At 35.6% G+C, this 22125-nt stretch overlaps 3 protein-coding genes and 1 long non-coding RNA gene across 7 annotated transcripts; 1 reads left to right on the plus strand and 3 right to left on the minus strand.

Annotated features, from left to right (window-relative positions):
- Nucleotides 1-6: 6 nt before the first annotated feature.
- Nucleotides 7-7584, minus strand: LOC111456124. 4 transcript variants are annotated; one of them, XM_023097895.1, is made up of 9 exons: nt 5876-7584; nt 4826-5821; nt 4332-4473; nt 4056-4138; nt 3553-3794; nt 3022-3108; nt 1626-1725; nt 1231-1444; nt 7-1149 (listed from the first exon to the last, which is right to left on the minus strand). In XM_023097895.1, the coding sequence occupies exons 1-9, from the start codon at nt 7154-7156 to the stop codon at nt 419-421; spliced, it is 3876 nt and encodes a 1291-aa protein (XP_022953663.1). In that variant the 5' UTR covers nt 7157-7584; the 3' UTR covers nt 7-418. The 4 variants fall into 4 exon arrangements, with proteins under 4 accessions (XP_022953663.1, XP_022953661.1, XP_022953662.1 ...); XM_023097893.1 differs by having other exon boundaries at nt 4332-4470; nt 4826-7584; XM_023097894.1 differs by having other exon boundaries at nt 7-1125; nt 4826-7584.
- Nucleotides 7585-8719: 1135 nt separating this feature from the next.
- Nucleotides 8720-9275, minus strand: LOC111456127. The gene is made up of 2 exons (XR_002712698.1): nt 9081-9275; nt 8720-8972 (listed from the first exon to the last, which is right to left on the minus strand). It is a non-coding gene; the product is annotated as an uncharacterized LOC111456127 (long non-coding RNA).
- A 3246-nt stretch (nt 9276-12521) lies between these two features.
- On the minus strand, nt 12522-17528 carry LOC111456125 (pentatricopeptide repeat-containing protein At2g03880, mitochondrial-like). The gene is made up of 3 exons (XM_023097897.1): nt 17501-17528; nt 17247-17368; nt 12522-16027 (listed from the first exon to the last, which is right to left on the minus strand). Exon 3 carries the CDS (start codon nt 16001-16003, stop codon nt 13031-13033), a length of 2973 nt encoding a protein of 990 aa, XP_022953665.1. The 5' UTR covers nt 16004-16027; nt 17247-17368; nt 17501-17528; the 3' UTR covers nt 12522-13030.
- Nucleotides 17529-20078: 2550 nt separating this feature from the next.
- LOC111456284 lies at nt 20079-21267 on the plus strand. The gene has a single exon (XM_023098111.1). The coding sequence runs from the start codon at nt 20306-20308 to the stop codon at nt 21230-21232; it is 927 nt and encodes a 308-aa protein (XP_022953879.1). The 5' UTR covers nt 20079-20305; the 3' UTR covers nt 21233-21267.
- Nucleotides 21268-22125: the final 858 nt, after the last annotated feature.

Here is a 22125-nt window from a genome sequence, read left to right on the forward strand (position 1 = left end):
GGGATATCATCCATCCCAAAAAATGGCACAATTGGTTAGTAAGACCAACAAAAAAGAGTTCTGCAGTACTCTAGCCATAGCCACTGAAGATGCATCGGTTTGAGACTAAAAGGATATAAGTAGCTTGGTTCGACAGAGTCATACCTGAGCGTTACCGCGACAAAACTACCTTCAGCTGTGCAATGGCGCAAAGAAAAGCCAAAGCAGAAGCAAAGTTTTAGTAATCTATTATACAGTGTGGCATGTGTTAATCTGTGCACCAACACCTGTTGATTTGGAAAACTATCTATCTGAATTCTCTAAGGAACTAATTCTGCTTCAGAGGTGGAGATTAGACTATGCTCCAGTCGTCACTTATTTCTGCTCAGAATTGTCCTCCTAAGTAATTACTGAAATCCCAGTGACCCAGGTCATCTGCCTACATCACGTCCTCCATGGGATGGCAATTAGAAGAAACTTTAAGCCTATCACCATCAGAGGGAGAACTAGTTTTCTCGTCCATATGTAAAGTGGCATCACAACCATTTGCAGTTTCTGAGTTAACGAGAACCGTCTGTCCATCATGCACTGAAGCAATCTTTTGTGGGTTACTAGAGCTGATTGTCTCCGACTGATTTACATGCTCGTCGTGAGTAGACTCGAGTTTGTCACTAGGAATACAAATTTCTGCAGTCGCCTGGCCATCAATACTATCAGTACCTTTGGGAAATTCCAGGCAGGACTTTGGATCAATTGCTGAGCTTCCATCCATTTCTCCATTTAGTTCCGATGTCCGGTCTTCAGGGTCTGAAATGGTAGAACCAAGAGACGTTTGGTATTGGCCAGCCTCTTCAGCTTCCTCACATATCAGGCATGTAGAGCACATTGAGTTCTCAAACTTTTGGTTCCTTTCACCCAAAGTACTGTCGATAACATCTGCATTATGGGCTTCGACATCGTCAGAAGTATCATCCATATCATCATTCAAAATTTTATCATTTCGTTTAACACTGGATTCAACAACTGCAGGTTCACCAGAAATCCCAAATCCATCACTTGCGGTGCCCTCGCTGCATGAATTTACACAAGGACCAGGCAAATGTCTCTCTTCAGGACAGGTTGCAACGACCTCCAGCGTTTGTGGTTCTGAAAGTTGAGGAGACTTAGAACCTACATGAATGAAAAATAAATTATTTGATCCATAAGAATGTGATGAATGCACAATGAGCACAATCCCTAATAGATAGATACCTTCTGCAAGAGGTGTACACTCCATCGGAAGATGATCCTTCAATAGCGGTTTCTGCAGCATTTCTACACCAGGAAAGACCAACAAACTCATTTTCCTCATCCTTCGCTTGCTAGTCTCTTCAAGGGGCTTGAAACCGAAGATAGAAGTCCATGTATCTCTTAGTTCAGATATTGCGGGAATGACCAACTTTTCCACATTAAGAGAGGACAAAGCCTGACAAAGAATAGGGTAACAGAAGAAAAACAGGCATGTATGTAAATCAAATAGCACAATGATATGCAAAACACAGAACAACCAACTGAAATCTAGAATATTGATCAGCAGTAGTAATTTATTGGACAACACACAATACACAATAACAGGAAGATACAATAAGACAAAATTTATGACCTACCGATTCAATCACACCAAGAAAGCGACGGCACATTCCCTGACGCCTATACATATAACGAGTTCCAATGAATGGCATCTCTGCTAATTCATTTCCATGGATCCTATTTTCATCAATCAGGAAAGAATTTCAATGTTAGTGTTTAATAAATTCAAGGGAGTAAATAAAAAATACCCGATAATGTAGCATGTATTAAATAATAAAACCAGATTGAGAAAATTCTAGACGGCGAAAGCTCTGTATACAGAGCATCCAAGGCACTGGAAAAAACCAGGCCTTTGGGTAGAAAAGCACCCAAAACCAAACAGATCTTCAACATGTGCCATTAAACCAGAAATACTTCAAAGAGTCTCGATGGAGAAACAATCCATCTGGATTGAGAAAAGTACAAATAGGAAAGGTGTTCTAGCTGAAATGGATAAACTAGAAAATCAAAGAGTGGCATAAGGTTGGATCTTTCTATCTAAAGTTCACCTTGGAGTCAACAGCTGTTCAAAGGAGACATGGTAATGCCCTCTTATGAGGGCTGGATTAAAATTAAGGAACAGAGACACGGAAGACAATAGGTGATATCTGTGGGGGGTATACTGCAACAGCTAATTAAACCGTATCACATCTTAATTTAATGTACGATGGTTTCTTTTTTTTTTTTTTTTTTTTTTTTTTTTTTAATTTAGCTTGTGGCATTAGAGAGGGTTATTTATTTACCAGTGCCTTCATCCTCAATGAGACATACATCCTCTATAAGGAGGCCACAACGGACTGACGCGACATATTGGTTCACTAACAATCTTCGTAGCATTTCCTACAGAGTTCTTAGCTATCTGCCAAATAGAGTGGGAATTTGTTAGAGGAGATGCTTATTAAATTTTTGCTTGGACCAGGAGAAAGGTTCATTAAACTGCAAGGAACCCCCCCTACATATGAACTAAAGCATTAGTTTGGAACAAGATAAGAGGCCATTTAAGAATTGTTCTACGAAGTAAAGATTTGAACATTGCACATTTTAATATTTCCTTCTAAGCCTCGATTTCTCTTAATTTGTGTGATGATCTTCTCTATTGTAACTAATGATAAATAAGTTTACGTGTAATGAAAACTTTTAGTACAACATTCTTTCAGGAGTTAGCAATTTTCTAACCTTATTTGCCAGCTTACTTTGCTTGTTCTTCTGGTTACAATTTATTGTCTAGCGGAAATAGTCTACCAAGTCACTAGATTGTCAATTTTGTTGAATATAATCATTTCTTTACAAAAAAAAGAGTATTGATAGTCCACAGATACTACAAAGGCAAGTTGCTTAAAATCAAATGAATATTCCAACAGTATAAGATAAATTCAATAGTGTTTGCAATGAATTCAAATGGGATTTAAGCACCATGAAAAACAAGACACGTACCTTAAGGATGCGGCACATATAATCTCATCATCCTTTTCAAGAATTGCAGTGTAAAAGCCACTAAAATTTAGACGAGTAAAATTTGACCTGGAAAAGGAATTTAGCACTTTTAAGTACACGTGTTGCTTTAGTAATTAGTACAGCAAGCACAGAAGTTGAAGAAAATTGTAGGTAGTCAGAGGCTAAAATACATGTCCAAAAACAAGAGTGATTGGACTTAAATTTATTTTACATATGGAAATTTTACAGGCCATTATTAATGCTTTTGAAGCCAGACATTTGGCCTCATTTCACCATATTTACATCCATATGTGTCATAATGGACGAAGAAAAAATGACAACTTCTCTAATGAAGGCCTTATGCTGACAAAATTAAGGTCCTACCCACATAAGACATTCCAGTCCTAAATATTATGCTCTTATTTATCTTCATGCACTCCTCTCCAATAGACAATCCCTCATGACCTCTAGAGCATATTTTGTATGCAGACAAAAAAATCAAGTAGCTACTCAGTGTTGAAAGGTACTTACCCACAATTATAGAGAATGTTATGAAGCAAATTAATGCCACTTCTGTGGTCAATGATAGGTAAAAAGCACTCATCCATTACAAACAAGGCAACTGCAAGCTCGGAATTACATTTAATCTTCTGAGCTACTTCACTGCAGAGACTAACATCTGAGCCAACATCACTTCTACGAATAAGAGTCCATGAAAATCCTTCTTCCATATCCTGCTTGACCCCAAGAAGCATTTGAAGCCTTTCATGTAGCTGGAACAACAACATCATATGGTCCAACTAAGTGAAAGTGCCATCAGGTTAAAAAAAACATTCTCAGGGGAAACGAAGGGGGGGNGGGGGTGTTGTTTATTTGAAAGGAAAGAATTGCATAGCCACTTCACCCAAATTAAGATTACCAGAGGTTTTTCAGTATCGTATTGTCAGGGATAAACATCAATTCCAAACTATGAACTCATAAGAAAGTTAGATATTTCCAAGTTTGATTATTATAACAAATAATTGAAATATTACCATTTGACATTTCTTCCCGCAAAACAATGGGTTATTCACGTCATCACCAGAAGCATCGTTTGTCTGAACGCATATGGGATGATCTGAAAATAAAATTTGAAATGAATGACTAAAATGATGATGCTCTGATGTTATCTTCCTATGGCAATTATAGCAGTGATAGTATGGTTTTAACAACAAGAAATGCAGCTGAAGAAAAAGTAATATAACAACATAAACGTTACAAAAGAATAAAAGCGAAGAATCTACAGGAAAAAGAGATGTAATATTCATTACATTTTTCCTCACAGAGATGGCATTTACATAACACAGCTGCAGCTGCCTCCTGATGATCATCCCTTGGACATAACCCCATCGTGACTTGTCCACATGATTTGCATGAACAATACAAACAGTGCCAGGGACCAGAAGGAAACTTCTGAAAGTTAAACAAAACAGTTAGAAACTCAATGCCACGACAACATGTGTTAGAAAAAAAATTGTCCCAAATAGTTTAAAAGACTTTCACTAAACAATCACTCGTAATTGATGCAATATGCAAGACTGAAAACTCATCCAGACATCCAAATTCTTTATGTAGAAAAGACTAGACAGGAGTACCTCAACATATTAACGGCTTACACATGAATGTATAGTTTAGTTGTACAACCAAAATGAAAGTTTTAACTTAAACAGAGTTACGGTAGCCCGGAGGGAGGGCATGATCCAAAAGATCACTTGATTGCATTTGAATGTAACTCACACATACCAATATTATGATGAACACTTACCTTAATATCCAAGCAACTTTGATGAAATGTAGATGGACAACTATCACAACAAATCAAGTCTCCACCATCTCCACAAATTCCACAAGTATCATCATTAGGATCTTCGACATCAACATCAACAAAATTGTACCCTTTACACTGTGGTTCATTTTGTTTATTCCATGATTCCAACAGGCATTGGAGGAGGGAAGAACCAGTATGTACATATATATTTTCAAGTGGCTGACCAACTCTGCCTCCGGCATGCATTTCAAATTTTGAAATTGTAAAAACTTCATCACAGCAGTTGCAAAGAATTCCATCTCTTGTAAGCCTACCCTCAAGCTTCACCCGTGTCTTTCTTTGGTTCATGTACTTTACCTTCTCATCAAGTGACAAAACCCCCAAATCTATCATCCAAGCAAGTAGTGTCCGCTTCCCTTTATATAGAAAATAGCCATCATTGCAAGAATTGGCAGTTTCCTCTGTATTTCGAACCAATAAAGCACATCGCTTACTATTTTGTGTCTGAGGAAACCCCTTTTCTAGGTTATGGCCTGAATTATCAAGGTAATGATGCGACATATCTTTTTTCCTCTTCTTAATTGACTTGGAAACTGGACTTCTTGAAGATTTTGCTTTCTCTTTACACCTTGTCCTTTCAATGAGCTTTTTTAATTTTTCATTTCTCCTTCGATTCTTCAATTCTTCAATCTTCCTAGCTCTTGTAACCCTTGTTAGTGTCATGATTTCTTCCTCCGGTATTGGAGTAAATGTAAAACCAGTCCTATAAACTTTGGAATCGCCGTCACCTATTTCATAGTGCCTTTTAAGCACATTATAAGCCAAGGTGATTGACCAGTGAGTTCGTCCCTCTGGACTTACATAAACTGCATCCTTGTACTCCCGTTTGCATCGGGGCCTATACTGAACTGTCCAACCAGCAGTTTTTAATATTTCAGTAATCCTCTCTCTCAATAAATTCTTTGCTACTGACCTCTTGTATTCATCTACATTGATCTTGGGCTTTTCTACTTTCTTCACTTCCTTAATCTTGTCACCGCAAGTAATTACCTTTGACCTCGCTGCCAGTGCTACTTCTGGTATCAGAATTTCCTGAGATAAATCATTTCCAACCGGTATAGATTTTGTCATGTGTATTTCTTTCCTAATATGCCTCTTATATGAGGATAAACAATAAGTTGGAACATTAGTCTTTACCCCGTATCTCAACTTCATACTTAATTTTCTTGCCAGCCTATCTTTTCTTCCCTTAGTGAGTTCATCCTTCAGAGCTCCATTGCTTTGTTGCAACTTTGGTGGTCTTCCACGCCTGGGTTTTAAGTTATTCAATTCACCAAACAATGGATGGTCAGTTTCCTTTTCAGTCTTGGGTGGCCTTCCACGCTTCTTTTTTAACTTCTTCGACTCACAGACAAGTTGATGGTTGTTTTTACACTCCAAATTGGGTGGAAACAATGGATTTTCATTTTCCTTTTCGATCTTGGGTGGTCTTCCACGCTTCTTTTTTAACTTCTTCGACTCATAGACAAGTTGATGGTTATTTTCACTCTCCAACTTTGGTGGAAGCAACGGATTGTCATTTTCCTTTTCAGTCTTGGGTGGCCTTCCACGCTTCTTTTTTAACTTCCTCGACTCGCAGACAACTCGATGGTTGTTTTCACTCTCCAATTTGGGTGGTCTTCCAGGCTTACGTTTCAACGTCATCATAGGGCTAACAACTACTTCCTCAGCTTCCTTTTCCACCTTCGGCGGTCTCCCACGCTTTCTTTTTACCTCCTGATCTCCAGAGAGCAATTGATCTTCACTTCCCTTCTCCAACTTCTCTAATTTCTTGCCATACCTACTGCTCCTACAATTCTGCACCACCATAGTCCTATTATTCCCGTCACTATCAGCTACACTATCACACTCTATCTTTGCTGCAAAACTCGACCGCAAAACTCGATCACTACCCCGCAGTTTATCAGCCATAAGTTTTATTTTCACTTTCTCCACTACCTTTTTATCTCCACCTTCAATGTGGTCATCGTCCACCTTCCTCCTTTTGCTACTCCTTATTTCCACTTCAGCATTTTCCCCACTACCCTTAAACACATCCACCATGACTTCCTCCACTCTCGCCTCATATCCCTTCTGGATTTCCAACTCCAACAACTCTCTCTCACAATCACAGCTGATTGAAACCGAATGCAGATTTTCCGCACCATCTATATGAAGATTCTGCAACACTTCGTTCCCCTCCCCATCCAGAACTCGATCAAGATCAAAATCAAAATCTTCCTCCTTCGCCTTCCTCAACAATTTCTCAGCACTCAGCTCCTCCTCCATACCCCCACGAACACCCAAAATTTCCAAAATGCTCAAACAGAACCCCCTGAACCTAACCAAAATTCCCGCCACACGACACTCATAACAAAACAACGAAGAACAACACAAATTCCACTCCTCCTCCCACCGCAACCAAAACCGCAGACAGCAAAATAATCCAACGCTGAATCAAAGAAGCACATAAAAACAAGAAAAAATACAAAAATAGCAGAAAATGAAAAAAAAAACCAGATCAAACCCCGGCCATGCCGACACCGAAGAACATCCTTCCAATGCAGCAAATTCCGAGAAATTACAGAATCGTGGGAGTTGAACAACGCTATTGAGGTCAACAGCAGCGTGATTCGGTGACAAAACTCTGCATATTTGGGAATGAAAAAAATTGATTTTGTTATTTTTGGTTTAAAAAGTAGAAAGAAAGACGACGGGTTTAATCTACAGAAGAAGGGTAGAGTCGTTGGGTGGCTTTCTATTAAAATCAGTTCATAGAGGGTAGGTTCGTACGTAATTACTTGAGCTAAAGAGGGCTAGAATCGTCATTTTGCCATTTACGATTTCTAATTTTCCCTCCACAAAGTATTTCCAAATTAAAAATTATACGTATACCCAACAAATTGGGGGAAGATAATCCAATTAGGGTTTTTTATTTTTTTTATTTTTTTTATTTTTTATTTTATTTTTGTTAGCTAATGTCTTCTAATTTTAATTTATAGTATTTTTCTACCAACAAATATACTTCAAAATTAATTTAAATAAATTTTAAAAAAAATTAACCTTCAACCTTAAACAACCAATATAATAAATATTGTGTCTGAAAATAAAAAACATGAAAAACAATGCACAATTAAATTTATTTATTTATTTTTAGAGTATAAAATTATAATCTCGTTTTGGAGGTTATTAGTTCCTTTAAAAGTTAGCTGGTGTCTTTTTTTTTTTTTTTTCCTAATAAAAATAAATATATAATTATTGAGATTTTATATTTACGAAAGTGTGGTATAAAATTAGCTCGAACATGTATATGTTACTATTGAATATTGTTCGTATAGAACCATAAGTACCATAAGGCTAAAGGTTGGAATATTTTGATAAAGAGTTTTTAGGGCTAGGTTTTTCAACCGCTCATGGATAATTGGGAATATTAGGGCTATACCCTAAAAGCGTGAATAATTTTTAACGTATAAAGTCAAAATAAAGCAAGTAAAATCAATATATTTTTAGATCTCGGATATTGTTGTTGCTTTGTCTTCGAAAAAAGAAGTTCATAACCCGTAGTTTCTACCTTCACGTGGCACTACGTCAACCTTTTGCCCATTACAAGTACTGATTTCAGATCAATTTCGCAACCGCTTCACTTCATTAATTTTTAATTTTAAAATTTTATGCTCATGTTCTTTTTAAAAAATTCGAAATTGAAAAAAAAAATTAAATACATTGTTAAATAACCATTTGAATTTCTTTATTTTATTAAATACATTGTTTTTAAAATTTGGGTTTGATTATAATTAAATATTTTTTAGAGTCAAAATTATTCGTTTATAGAAAAACCCATTATAGTTTTTATTGTAAATCACAAAATTAAGTATATTCCCACAAAATTAAACCAGGGGGATTTTACAAAATGCGCCAAACTGGTGGCGGGGTGGTGCTGCTATACAAGAACCGCCATCCTTTACAGCGGAGGAAAGCTGGGTTCACGGCGGCGATGGCGGGTGAGAGGAGGAGCTGCCGGCCTCGACGAGAATGGACCAAAGCATCTGGACATCTTCACAAGGGCAAGACTTGACATCTTTATACAAAATGTAGATCCCTTTCCCTACATCCAAAAACAGCAAAACTTCATCGGAGTTAGACGGCGGCGGCCGGTGATAATTCCGACCAAACAAAAGAGAGATGATGATGATGATGGAATTGGAATGGTTACGGTTTCTATGAGGGGAGTGCAGACGAACCCAGAGCTTCTTCAATGGCGAAACGAGAAGCGATCTGAACCATCCCATTTGAACGAACAAGATTTGGCGCAATTATTAATGCCACAGTGGCTGTGAAATCATCAACCTCCCAATGTTTGGTTCATAGTTGGTGAAGAAGGTGAGAAGGAAAAAAGCTAGAGAGCCTTAAAAACTTTAATTTGTTTGCTTCTTATCAAACATATACATATATATACACACACACGCGAGTTTTATTATTCAATTGAATATGGTGACATTTTAAATCAATGTAAAAAAATATTATAATATATATATATACACACTCACGTGTGTATATATATATAGAGTTAATTATAGTATATTTTATTCTGAAATTTCTAATAAATCTTTAACAGGTTTTTATCGTATTCAAAAAAATTTAAATTTATGAATATTTATTAAAAATTTATTATACGTTTTTTATTTTTATTTTTTATTTATGGGTCTATTTTACTGATTAGGAAAAAAAAAAAACAATTGAATTTTTTCATAATTGAATTTTACTCTTATTTATGAAGATTCGGAAAAAAATAATTATGCTATATGTAAATTATTGAATGTTATTAATATGAGACTTACTTATAATAAAAGTTTGATGTATTAATTGAATAAATTATGACACGGGTAGACCAATGTATATAAATATTCTATAAGTGGGACTTTGATTAAATTAAATCAATTGAACTATGCTTCAGTTATAGAAATTATTAATGATTTTTTTATATTAAAAATAATATATTAAATTCTAAAAACTTTTTGTATAAGCGATATTATAAATTGATTCTTGTAGGAAAATCAACCACGTCATGAAAGAAGTGGGAGAGGATGGAACCAATAATTTAGGTCATATATTAAATGTGTATGGTGTATTATTGCAATTATAACAACTAAAATGGTATATATTAATTAAAATAATTATGTTACATAAATTGTTTATAAAGTTAATATTGGTGGTAAGATTCATGTTCCTGGAACGATGGGTGGTGCGTGTCTACGTCAAGCATTTTTATATTTAACACGTGTCATCAGTTTTTTTTTAATATTAAATTGAAATTAAAAAAAAAAAAAAACATAACGTCTAGGAAATTAAATTTTTTGGTAACACAATTGTTTCAAGTAGAGATGTCTATTTAATTCATGGGGTCGTGGTCCTGTAAGGATGGAGATTCCCTGTTTCCGCCCAATTTTCAATAACACAAATTAATAATTTATATTGATTTTTTTTTTTTTAATTTTCACCTCAATTCCTACAAAAAAAAAAAAAAAAAAAAAAAAAAAAAAAAAAAATTNTTTTTTAATTTTCACCTCAATTCCTACAAAAAAAAAAAAAATAAATAAATAAATAAATAAAAATTTTTGGGACCAAAAGGTTTCTTGTTTCGTTAATCTTCTAGAACATCAATAAAAATTTGCCTACTCTTATCTTGTTATCATATATATGACGCAACAATCTTGAATGTTTTATTTCTAAAAATATAACTTTGACTCTTTAATTATTTATTTATTTTAAAATATTGAGAGTTAACAATTCCAGCTCGTTTTCTTTAGTAATAAGAGAGGAGATAATATCGAATTAACATATATTCTCGTCACTTTTCTTTAATAAATAAAATTATGAAAATGACCTTACAACAAAACGGTCGTGAAATTGAAACATATTACCAAAAAAACGTTCATATAGCAAAAATCTAACGTCTCTTTAGGTGTCAAAAATTTAGTAAAAATAGCATTAGAGTTTCACGTTCGAGTCAACACGATGCATAAAGAAGTCTTTTACCAAAATACCCCTTGCAATTTTGCACTCTAAATATTATTTTTCTTTCTAATTATTTCTGACAATGACATGCATTCTTGCAAGAAAAACATGCATAATTTTTGGTGTTCTGTCTTCATCAAGGATCTCTCTATCTAAGCCCAATTTTGTATAAAAAAAAACAAACATTTATTTTTATATCTAAAATATCAACTTGAGTGTAGCTCAATTAATCAAATATTTATTATCATTTAAAAAATTCACCGTAATTATGGAACTGAAAAAACATTCACATATTTTAATAAATATTTTTGTAAAAATTAGACTTTAATATTTATATCAACGTCCAAATATTTAGTAATAAAAAGTCGTTAGGGTAGTTATATTTTATTTGTAATTAATGATCTAATATAGGAATTGCATGAATGAAATTAAAGAAAAGAACATATTTTATATTTTAATATATGATCAATATGTTGGTCTTTACTCATACTTTTCATTTACTTGTGTTTTAAGTTAAAAAAGATTTGAAATTTGAACTAAAAGTTTAATAATAATCTTAAGGTGGGATATGCATGTAGCTTCACATTGAAGAGTTTTGGTTGTGCTTCAAAATAATTAATTTATTTCAATTTAATGGGAAGACCCAAATTTTCAAAGAAGGCTAAACCATTCTATATGGATATTAATTTTTAGGGTATAGTCTAACCTTTTAATATAATAAAAGTTTTTATATTAAAAAAAAAACGTCCATAATTATATGACTTATTACTCGTGAAAATATTATTTTTATAAAAATTATAGTTGAGCTATGTTCAAATTGATGTAAATTAATAATATTTTTTTCTGTTGCTATTAATTAATTAATTAATATATTTGATACTTATTAAACACTATTTGAATAAAGGTTTGAAATTATTAGATTTTTTTTTTCAAATAATGGAATAAAGATTCTCTAAATCTTAAAAGTTATTATATATTAAAGAAGGAAACTATAAAAGTCAAAATTATAAATAATGATGGGTTTTAAATATTTGAGCAAATTTTTTCATAATTTATGGTATTGAATCATCGGGCCACTCTATTTATAAGGCTATTCGACTCTCCTCGAGCCATGTTCCTACGTCGGTTAGAAAGAGGAATGAAACATTCCTTATAAGAGTGAAAACAAAACATGTTGGAATGACTCATGTTGGTTTGTGGGGTCAGTCTTTACTCTCAGAAGCGAGTAAATAACATGACCATGTCATAGAGAGAGAATGCCGGGACCACCATGGGCCGAATCCGAATTTCGAATCCTTGGCATGAGTCCTACCGTGCATAACTTAACTGATTAAAAGGCATACTCTCGACTAAAAGATTAAACGTTCAAAACGACCAAAAAGTTCAAAAGTTCGAATTCAAGAATTATATCTAATGTAACAGCCCAAGCCCAACATTAGTAAATATTATCCGCTTTGACTTGTTATGTATTCTCGTCAGCCTCACAGTTCCCCTCTCCAATAGGTGTGAGATCTCACGTCTAATGTTACATAGAAGTCTAATAGCTACCTGTTTCGAGACTTTACAGGCTAATCCAAGTAGTAAGCACCTATATTCCAGACAGACATCATTGATATGCGATATCCAAGGTATATTGATTAGCAGACATTTTTTTGAAACTACCATAAATAGTTATAAAATACAAGATTATCATTACCTAAGGTATATTGATTGCGAGGATTAGACGTTCGGATCGGCCATTAGTCTTCGTGGTTCGACAAGATTCTCGAGGCTAGCAACCGGAAACAAGAACCATCATACTAAACTGCAGAGGTTGAGTCCGTGCCTGATGGCAGTTATGCTGTAGTGAAGTCCCATACAACCCGAAAAATTTACGACCTCGTCGTAACGAGAACCCAAATCCGTCCGAGATTCAAGAACAAGGCCATTTCTCATCCCAATTAGACAGGTTTCATTTTACCTTTTACGACAGTCATGTCGACATTTTGCAGTCATCTCTCGAGTAGCCTATCATGTCGTTGCGTTGACCACAGAATTTTACGTGTCTGTAAGTGACATAACAACACTGTCTTCACAGTTGCTCAGTAGTAGATTTGTCTGTCACAGAACAATAAATCAATTCAACAATAATGTCCATGGGAAGCCACATCACCAAAAATCGTTACACGAGCAAGCGCCATTCTTAAAATGGTGAAATCTATGAACATCACGAACAACTATTTCCCGATTTGTGATACTCGATATAAGCTTCATGACATCATGACAATCTCCACAAATACGTAGATTTTTCAATATACGAATTTTTTTCCTCGTGTTGGTACTTATAAGTGCAAAAGCAACGGCCAATCTTTCGCTATGATATCGAAGATTTTCCCTTTTTTCGGGTTCTCCAACGTTATGAAGCACGTATCGAGTTTCGGGCACATAACCTATAGAGGTCAATTCTCTATCAAGCTCCTCTAGCTTTACATGTATTTCCTGAATTTGTGGATGTGAACAATCATGAGCCACAAATGTATGAGCTTGACCATTAGCCTCAACCCAGCTACACCCTGGCTCCTTTTTAATACCTTTACGAGCCATCAAAGTTCGAACTCTTTCGACATCGTCCCACCTTCCTTTTATCGCAAAAATATTCGAGAGTAATATATAATTCGTCTCCTTCTCGGGTTGAAGCTTAAAGAGTTCGTTAGCAGCTTTCTCACCGAGTTCTAAATGGCCGTGCATTTTGCTAGCTCCAAGAACAGTCTCCCAAATAAGTGCATGTTGTGATAGTTTCATTTCTCGAATGAACTCTTCAAGCTCGTCGAATTTTCCGACCCGCCCGAGAATATCGACCATACAAGCACAGTGGTCAACCGTAGGAGAAATACCGAAATCTCGGTACATCGAGTTAAAACGTTCTTTCCCTTCTTGAACTAATCCTTGGTGACTACAAGCTGAAAGAATGCCTATGAAGGTCACCTCATCAGGCCATATGCCTTCATCTAACATAACCTTAAAGGCCTCGAGAGCTTTATGGCCTTGCCCATTTTGTGCATAGCCACATATAATGGTGTTCCATGACACTGTGTCACGCCAAACCAAACCTTCAAATAGCGCCTCAGCTTCTTCCATACAGCCACATTTTGTGTACATATCAACAAGGGCACTACCAACAAACATATCACTTGAATGTCCACTCTTAAAAGCCATGGCATGAAGCTGTTGTCCACCTTCTAGAGACGCCAAAGACGAGCAACCGCTCAAACAGCCAGCGAGCGTGAACTCGTTCGGCTTTACACCTTCTCGTTGCATTTGTCTAAAGTAATTAAGAGCCTTCTCTCCCTCGTTCGCTTGTGCATGATTCGTAATGATAACCGTCCAAGTAAAAAGATCCCTACCGTTTAACCTGTTGAAAGCTATATCAGCGTCTTCCAAACGCATACACTTTGCATACATATCGATCAAAGCCGTTTGAACAAAATCGTTATCAACCAAACGAGCTTTGATTATATGACTATGCACTTGCCTCCCAAAGTGCGCATCTAAAACACAAGAACATGATCTTAAAACACTAATGAAAGTATACATGTTCGGGATAAAACCTTCCTCTAACATGTCATGAAAGATGGTTACCGAACGATCGTACATTCCGAGCTCATGAAACCCAGATAAATACGTATTCCACGAAACCAAATCTCGGTCGACCATAGATTCGAACAAGCTAACACCCTCATGAACACATCCATTTTTCATGTACATTGTGACCAATGCATTGGTAACAGAGACATCAGTTTCAAATTCATATTTCCATGCACAAGCATGGATGCTTCGGCCATATTGCAAGTCTCCCGTGTTCGTAGCAGCGCTTATAAGGCTGCAAATCGTGTACTGATTCGGGACAATACCGCTCGATCTCATTAACCGAAACAACTTAATCGATTCCTCGCTTTGTCCTTGCTGATCAAGGCATGTAATCATGGCACTCCAAGCCACCATATCAGGCTTTTTGATGTTCTTAAACACTTCTAATGCATCAATGGCAAGCCCACACTTTGAGTACATATCAACCAAACCACAGCCTAAGAATTCATCGCCTTCATACCCAAATTTGATAATCAACGAATGGATTACCTGCCCATGTCTTAAGTTCTTGGAGTTTGCACAACCCTTAAGAACAGTAGTTAAAGTGAACTTACTACAGTTCATATCCATTTTCATCATACCACAAAACAATTTCAAGACTCCTATCCCGTCGCCCCTTTGAGCGTAACCATTGAGTAGCACGTTCCATGTCACGTCGTTTTGCTCGGGCATGCCAATGAACATTCTAGATGCAAGTTCTATATCACCACATTTAGCATAAAGGTCAACAAGTGCAGATCCAACAAACAAATCTAGTAATAATCCAAGTTTAAAAGCTTGAGCATGCATTTGCTTTCCAAGATCTAAGGCCATACACAAAGAACATGCTTTTAATCCAGTAGCTAGAGTGAACTCATTAGGCATGATTCCTTCATTTTGCATCTCCTGAAATAAATAAATACTATCATTAGCAAATCCTTCTGCTACAAGACCTTGAATTAACGCCGTCCAAGAAACGACATCACGATTAGGCATTTTAGCAAGTACTAACCGAGCGTATGCGGAGTATCTACACTTTGCATATACGTTCACTAACGAAACCCACAAATGGGAATCTGGATTAATTACATCTTTCACGATAAGTCCATGAATGGCTTTTGCAACACTCAAAGATCGTTTTGATGCACATTCATGTAACATCCATGAATAATACTTTAACTTCTCCTTGCTACTCGAACGAACTCGATTTTCCATATGATCTTGAGTCTTTTGGTGTTCGAATTTATATCCATATGGGGAAGTTTGAACTGCGTTGTTAAGTTCATGACCGAGTTGACCTTTTGACATTGAAATTCCAATAGAGTTGGAAGGATACCTGGGATCTTCTAGTTGTGGTTTGAAACTAGTTCGTCGAATGGGAAAGAACAACGATCTAGGAGTGTTTCGAAACTTGTTCGGGAATTGAGACGAACCGTGTAACCAACTCGATATCGACAAATTTTGAAACCCAATAGGTGAACCATGAATTCTCATAGCAATGAAGTTCCTCTCCATCGATTCAAACCAAAAGAATTACTCCTACAACAAAACCAAACATTTGAAATATCCATTTAAAGAAGACAACATGAAGTAGAGTGGCAGGTACAACATATAGAAGCAATTTGAAGTCGTTAAAACATCATGCTTCTCAATAACAGGTTTCATGAGCCTAAAGACCCCATACGTAACAAGGAACAAACTATATCAGTGCCAAAATAGATAGCAAGCAAAACAAACCTTCTTATTCTTGCCCTATGTAACGGCCCAAGCCCACCGCTAGCAGCGGTGTCTTCTTTGGATTTTTCCTTTCAGGTTTTCCTTCAAGATTTTTAAAACGCGTATACTAGGGAGAGGTTTCCACACCCTTATAAAGAATGGTTTGTTCTCCTCCCCAACCAATGTGGGATCTCACAACCCACCCTCCTTCGAGGCCCAGCGTCCTCGTTGGCACTCGTTCCCTTCACCAATCCACCCCACTTCGGGGCCTAGGGTCCTTGCTGGCACACCGCCTCGTGTCCACCCCCCTTCGAGGCTCAGCTTCCTTGCTGGCACATCGCTCGATGTCTGGCTCTGATACCATTTGTAATGTCCCAAGCCCACCGCTAGCAGATATTGTCGTCTTTGGGCTTTCCCTTTCAGGCTTCCCCTCAAGGCTTTTAAAATGTGTATGCTAGAGAGAGGTTTCCGCACCCTTAAAGAAGGGTTTGTTCTCCTCCCCAACCAATGTGGGATCTCATAATCCACCCTCCTTCAGGGCCTATCGTCCTTGTTGGCACTCGTTCTCTTCACCAATCAATGCGGGACCCCCCAATCCACCCCACTTCAGGGCCCAGCGTCCTTACTGGCACACCGCCTCGTGTCCACCCCCTTCGGAGTTCAACCTCCTCGCTGGCACATCGCCTAGTGTCTAGCTCTGATATCATTTGTAACGGCTCAAGCACACCGCTAGCAGATATTGTCCTCTTTGGACTTTCCCTTTCGGACTTCCCCTCAAGGTTTTTAAAACGTATTTTCTAGAGAAGTTTCTACACTCTTACAAAAAATGGTTTGTTCTCCACCCCAATGGATGTGAGATCTCTCCCAAATCCCCAACCATTCATTTAAACTATAATACTGAGAAAGAAAAAAAAGGGTAAAGAACACTTTATTGTAAGGTAAGAAGCAGTTCATTAATGGAAACAGCAAACATTCACATAGCGGCAGCAGTTTTCATGGTAATGAAAGCTTCAAACATCTCTAAGCAGAGGTAGAAGCTTACCTTCCTTGTTATAACTCCAAAAACCCAATAATGGGGTGTGACACCAAAAACAGTATTGTTTGTGGCCACTTGCTCCCTATACACCTCCACGGGAGTTCAAGAACTCTTTAGATACTTTAGCTCTGAAAGGAAGAAATGGGTAAGCTGTAAATGGTGAACTAAGTGGGAAAACTGTAGATTTAACCAAATAGATGTATTGCGAGAATCAAGAAACAAAAATGAATGAAATGAAAGATTTTAAAGTTTAAGCTCACCAGTGCCAGGAGTGTAAAAGATAAGAATGGGCGATGAAATTAGATGATGATAGGTTGAGAAATGAATGTAGAGAAGCGGTATTATCATTTGTTAACAATTTTTTCCCAAAAATAAAATAGGAAATTGGATGGATAATTAATTTTGTTGGTCATAGTTTTTTTTTTTTTTTTTTTAATTAGATGGTTAAAAGGGAAGTTTTCAAAGTTGACAAGCATAAATAAATAAATTATATTATTTGATCCGATTATTTAAATCATTTAACCCCTTTGTAAAAACAAAACAAATAACCTTCAAATAAATTATAATTCCTTAAAGTTCTCACCGGGTTAAAATACTGTAGTAGCGAGAAAGATCGTCCGAGGAATTGGCGGCAAAAGCGACGGAAGTGGTGGCTTGATTATAAATAAATTATAATTTATCATATATATTATATTTGATATTTTATTACAAGTCAAATATCTAATATTTGTTTTATTATATTTTTCCATTTATCTTATTTCCATATATTACTATTTCGATATGATTGTAATTTATTTAATTATAAATAAGATAACTTTCACACTATTTAGGTGTTGTGTTGTAGATTAATTAAACATTCTTGCTGCTGTCGCCGGACTGAAGAGAGCTGGTGTTACGACGGCGATCCGCCCAAAGAAAACTGATAACGATTGTTTAACTAATAAAGTGGGCTCGTTTAAACAATCACCAGCCGAATTCGGGCTTGAAAAGCCCAGATCTGACTGATAATGTGGGCTTCCTTAAAAGTTAACAGCGAAAATGGCCCAAATCAAATTAACAAAGTGGGCTTGTTTACCCATTTACCAGCGGGATGTGGGCTCAAACGGCCCAAATCAAACTAACAAACTGGGCTTGTTTACCCATTTACCAGCGGGATTTGGACTCAAACGGCCCAAATCAAACTAACAAATTGGGCTTGTTTACCCATTACCAGCGGGATTTTGGCTCAAATGGCCCAAATCAAACTAACAAACTGGCCTGTTTACCGATTTACCAGCGGGATTTGGGCTCAAACGGCCCAAATCAAACCAACAAACTGGGCTTGCTTACCGATTTCCCAGCGGGATTTGGGCTCAAACGGCCCAAATCAAACCAACAAACTGGGCTTGCTTACCGATTTCCCAGCGGGATTTGGGCTCAAACGGCCCAAATCAAACCAACTAACTGGGCTTGTTTACCCATTTACCAGCGGGATTTGGGCTCAAATAGCCCAACTCAAACTAACAAACTGGGCTTGTTTACTCCTTTACCAGCGGGATTTGGGCCCAAATGGCCCAGATTAAACTAACAAAATGGGCTTGTTTACTCATTTACCAGAGGGATTTGGGCTCAAATGGCCCAAATCAAACTAACAAAGTGGGCCTTTTTAAACTAGGTATTAATGCCATGGGCTGTAATTTGTCATAATTTATTTAAATCACTCTAAATTAACTATATTAAAAAATATATATATATATACCATATACAAATTGAAAATTTAATATTTCATCATACATAATATCCAAATTTATAATTAATAGATTAAATACTTTTTTATAAAATTAATTTATCTTAAATTTAAATAACCACAGAATTTAAATTTAAATTCATACCCTCACTAATACTCTTTATTTTTTTTAATTTAGTTTATTATGGTCTCATATTTGCTTTAAACAAAACAAAAAATACCCAAAATTTAAAATTATTTTCCAACATGTCAAGTTGTCCGAGTTCAAACGATCAATTTTGGTTATTCTATATGTCATAATTGATAGAAACACGTAAGTATAGAAATCTTTTAAATTTTAGACCCGCAACAACGAATTCAAAAGATGAACAAAAAAACATAGAACATGGGGAAGGAAAACACCAAAAGAGGAAGCACAATATCAAAATTATATGTTTTCCAAAGAGTATTTGGATGAGTTAGTTTGACCCGAAACAAATTTAAAAGGACACATAAAATGGGTATATGAGAGAATCCCTTCAACAAATTGAATGCCACATGACATGTTTGATATGGGAGAGACCCCACGTGGTTTCAATTATTTGTTGCTCCAATATAATTTCGGTTCAAAATTTGTTCATCTAACTCATATCGCTTTTTGCTATATTTATTATGAAAAAAATAATCAGATTCAACCATTTCAATCGAAAAAAATCAAAATCTTCGTGTATTATAGAATAATTAGAAATTGAACCCCACGTTGAATTAATTGAATTGGTTGAGGGACGGGGTCCAAAGGATATGACCCATCGAACGTATGTTTATAGAAATAAAGAAGTCACTATGCTTTCAAAATTTAAATACGGATGCTTAAGGCCATCTAATTTCTACTCATATAGAACGATATGATTAAATTTATGCTAATAATTAGTCGTTTGTGGTCGAAAAAAATATATGAACGATGTTTCAAGCCCTTTTCACGAGCAAGATATTTTTAAATGAAATATCTTTTAATAAGTATTTTTTAAAAATTATATATTTTAAAAATTTTTCCTTTATCTACATAATGCCATACTTATCCTTCGATTAATTGTTTTCTTAACCAAAAAAAAAAAAAAGAAATCAAATCCTAATTTCCTTTTGCGTCATATAAATGTCTCTTTTATACTGAAATTCCCCATTTCATACTCTCATGGCTGAAATCCCAAATCAGATTCAACGATCCACGGCCTGTTCTTCAACAATTTTGGTATTTCAAATTGATTTTACCTTCAGTTTCATTGCAGCTACGGCCAGAAGATCGTACTACTGATTACATTTGGAATCATCTTAGTCAATTTTTGGTATATTCGTTGCTATTATGAAGGATTTTCCTTCTTGTTTCGGTGAAAATGGCGTCCAAATTGCAGATTCTTCTTCTTCTTCTTCATCTTCATCGTCTTCGAGTATCAGTAAAGCCGCTCAAAATCTAGTCACCTGCGTCTACCAGTGCAAATCACGCGGCCGATTGTGCTTCATCGTTCTAACATGGACCAAGCATTTGATGGGACAAGGTTTCTCTCTTCAGATCGAAAACTCTGCAAATCAATGCCTGTGTAAGCTCGACATTAAGCCATGGCTGTTCTTAAAGAAGAAAGGATCCAAGATTTTCGAGATCGAATCGAGAAAAATGGAGATACATTGGGACTTAACAAACGCCAAATTCGGCAGCGGACCGGAGCCAGAGGAAGGATTCTTCGTCGCCGTGGTGTTCGATCGAGAGCTCATATTCCGAGTCGGCGATTCGCCGTCCGAATCTACCAAGAAAATCGCCGCGGTTTCCGCCGCGGCGGCGGTGTTCGTGGCGAGAAGAGAACACGTGTTCGGGAAGAAATTGTTCTACGCGAAGGCTCGATTCAGCGAGAAAGGGGAAACGCACAATGTGTCGATCGAATGCGATAGTGGAGGATTGAAGGAACCGAGTTTGGTGATTCGAATCGACAGCAAGACGGCGATGCAAATCAAGAGGCTGAAATGGAAGTTTAGAGGGAATGATACGATTGTGGTGGACGGAATTCCAGTGCAGGTGATGTGGGATGTTCATAATTGGCTGTTTGGGAATTCCGCCATGAGTAGTAGTGCTGTGTTCATGTTTCAAACGCACAAGAACAGTGGAAACCATACCCAATCGTCGCTGTTAAATTCTTCGTCTTCTTCATCATCATCATCCCATGAACAACAAATTAAAGACTCAAAGTTGCAGAGTATGGATTTCTCCTTGATTTTATATGCTTGGAGGAATGAATGAATCAACCACTGCTTAACCAAGTGGCCTTCAAAATTTTCTTTCCGTATAGATTCTTGTAAACCTTAATTATACAATTAAGCTATAAATTATTACTTACTGCTTTTCACATTTAATAGTAAAAATTAAACCTGTAAATACATATATATATATTGAGAGAATACGAAATAAAAAAAACTCAGGTATATATATATATATATTTTTTAATTATATAATTAGATTTCTATCCACTAATTGGTTAAATATACACGTATTATATTACAAATATAATTTTAAATTAAATAAAAATATTAAACAATTATGACATGTAATTTTTTTAATTTTGATTTATGTATCCAAAATTGGTAAAACAAATATTTACTTCTAAACATTAATTATTTCATCATTTAAAACTCACATACTTGATATATATATACATATACTCATAAAACAGTATTTGCCATCCATGGTTGTAATTAGTTTTAATTATCAATTTTAAAAATGAGAAATAAAAAAAATAATTAATGAAATAAAATATTCCAAGGGCAAAAATATCAAGAGAGTGCCCTTGGAATCTTGATCCTTAACTTTCCCACTTCATTTCTTTTTTTTTTTCAATTCTTTTAAATTATATATATATATATATATATATTTTAAATGGAAGACTTATGTATTTAATACTATGTTTTTATAATATTTAAATTGAACAATACATGTAATGTTAAAATTTAAATTAGAATTCAAAATTCTAATTATATATTTTTATTAAAATATTAAAAAATCTCTCAATGAAAATTACATTAAAAATTACTCATTTAAACATATAGTTTTTTAAAATTATATTCTTTTTTTGTTGAAATTGTCGTTTAAAAAAAACAACATAAAATAATTAACTCATAAACACTAAAAAACAAAAA

This window comes from Cucurbita moschata, unplaced genomic scaffold, assembly GCF_002738365.1.
Source record: "Cucurbita moschata cultivar Rifu unplaced genomic scaffold, Cmos_1.0 Cmo_Scf00018, whole genome shotgun sequence".
NCBI lineage: Eukaryota > Viridiplantae > Streptophyta > Magnoliopsida > Cucurbitales > Cucurbitaceae > Cucurbita > Cucurbita moschata.

What these genes read in the sequence shown, in the direction of transcription:
- LOC111456284 (XM_023098111.1), top strand. Translation starts at nt 20,306, where the DNA reads ATGAAGGATTTTCCTTCTTGTTTCGGTGAAAATGGCGTCCAAATTGCA.
- LOC111456124 (XM_023097892.1), bottom strand. Translation starts at nt 7,156, where the DNA reads ATGGAGGAGGAGCTGAGTGCTGAGAAATTGTTGAGGAAGGCGAAGGAG. An exon ending in AAAGTTGCTTGGATATTAAG is followed by an intron (nt 4,474 to 4,825) that starts GTAAGTGTTCAT and finishes TTTAACTTTCAG; the next exon opens with AAGTTTCCTTCTGGTCCCTG. An exon ending in GTGTACACCTCTTGCAGAAG is followed by an intron (nt 1,150 to 1,230) that starts GTATCTATCTAT and finishes TCATTCATGTAG; the next exon opens with GTTCTAAGTCTCCTCAACTT.
- LOC111456125 (XM_023097897.1), bottom strand. Translation starts at nt 16,003, where the DNA reads ATGGAGAGGAACTTCATTGCTATGAGAATTCATGGTTCACCTATTGGG.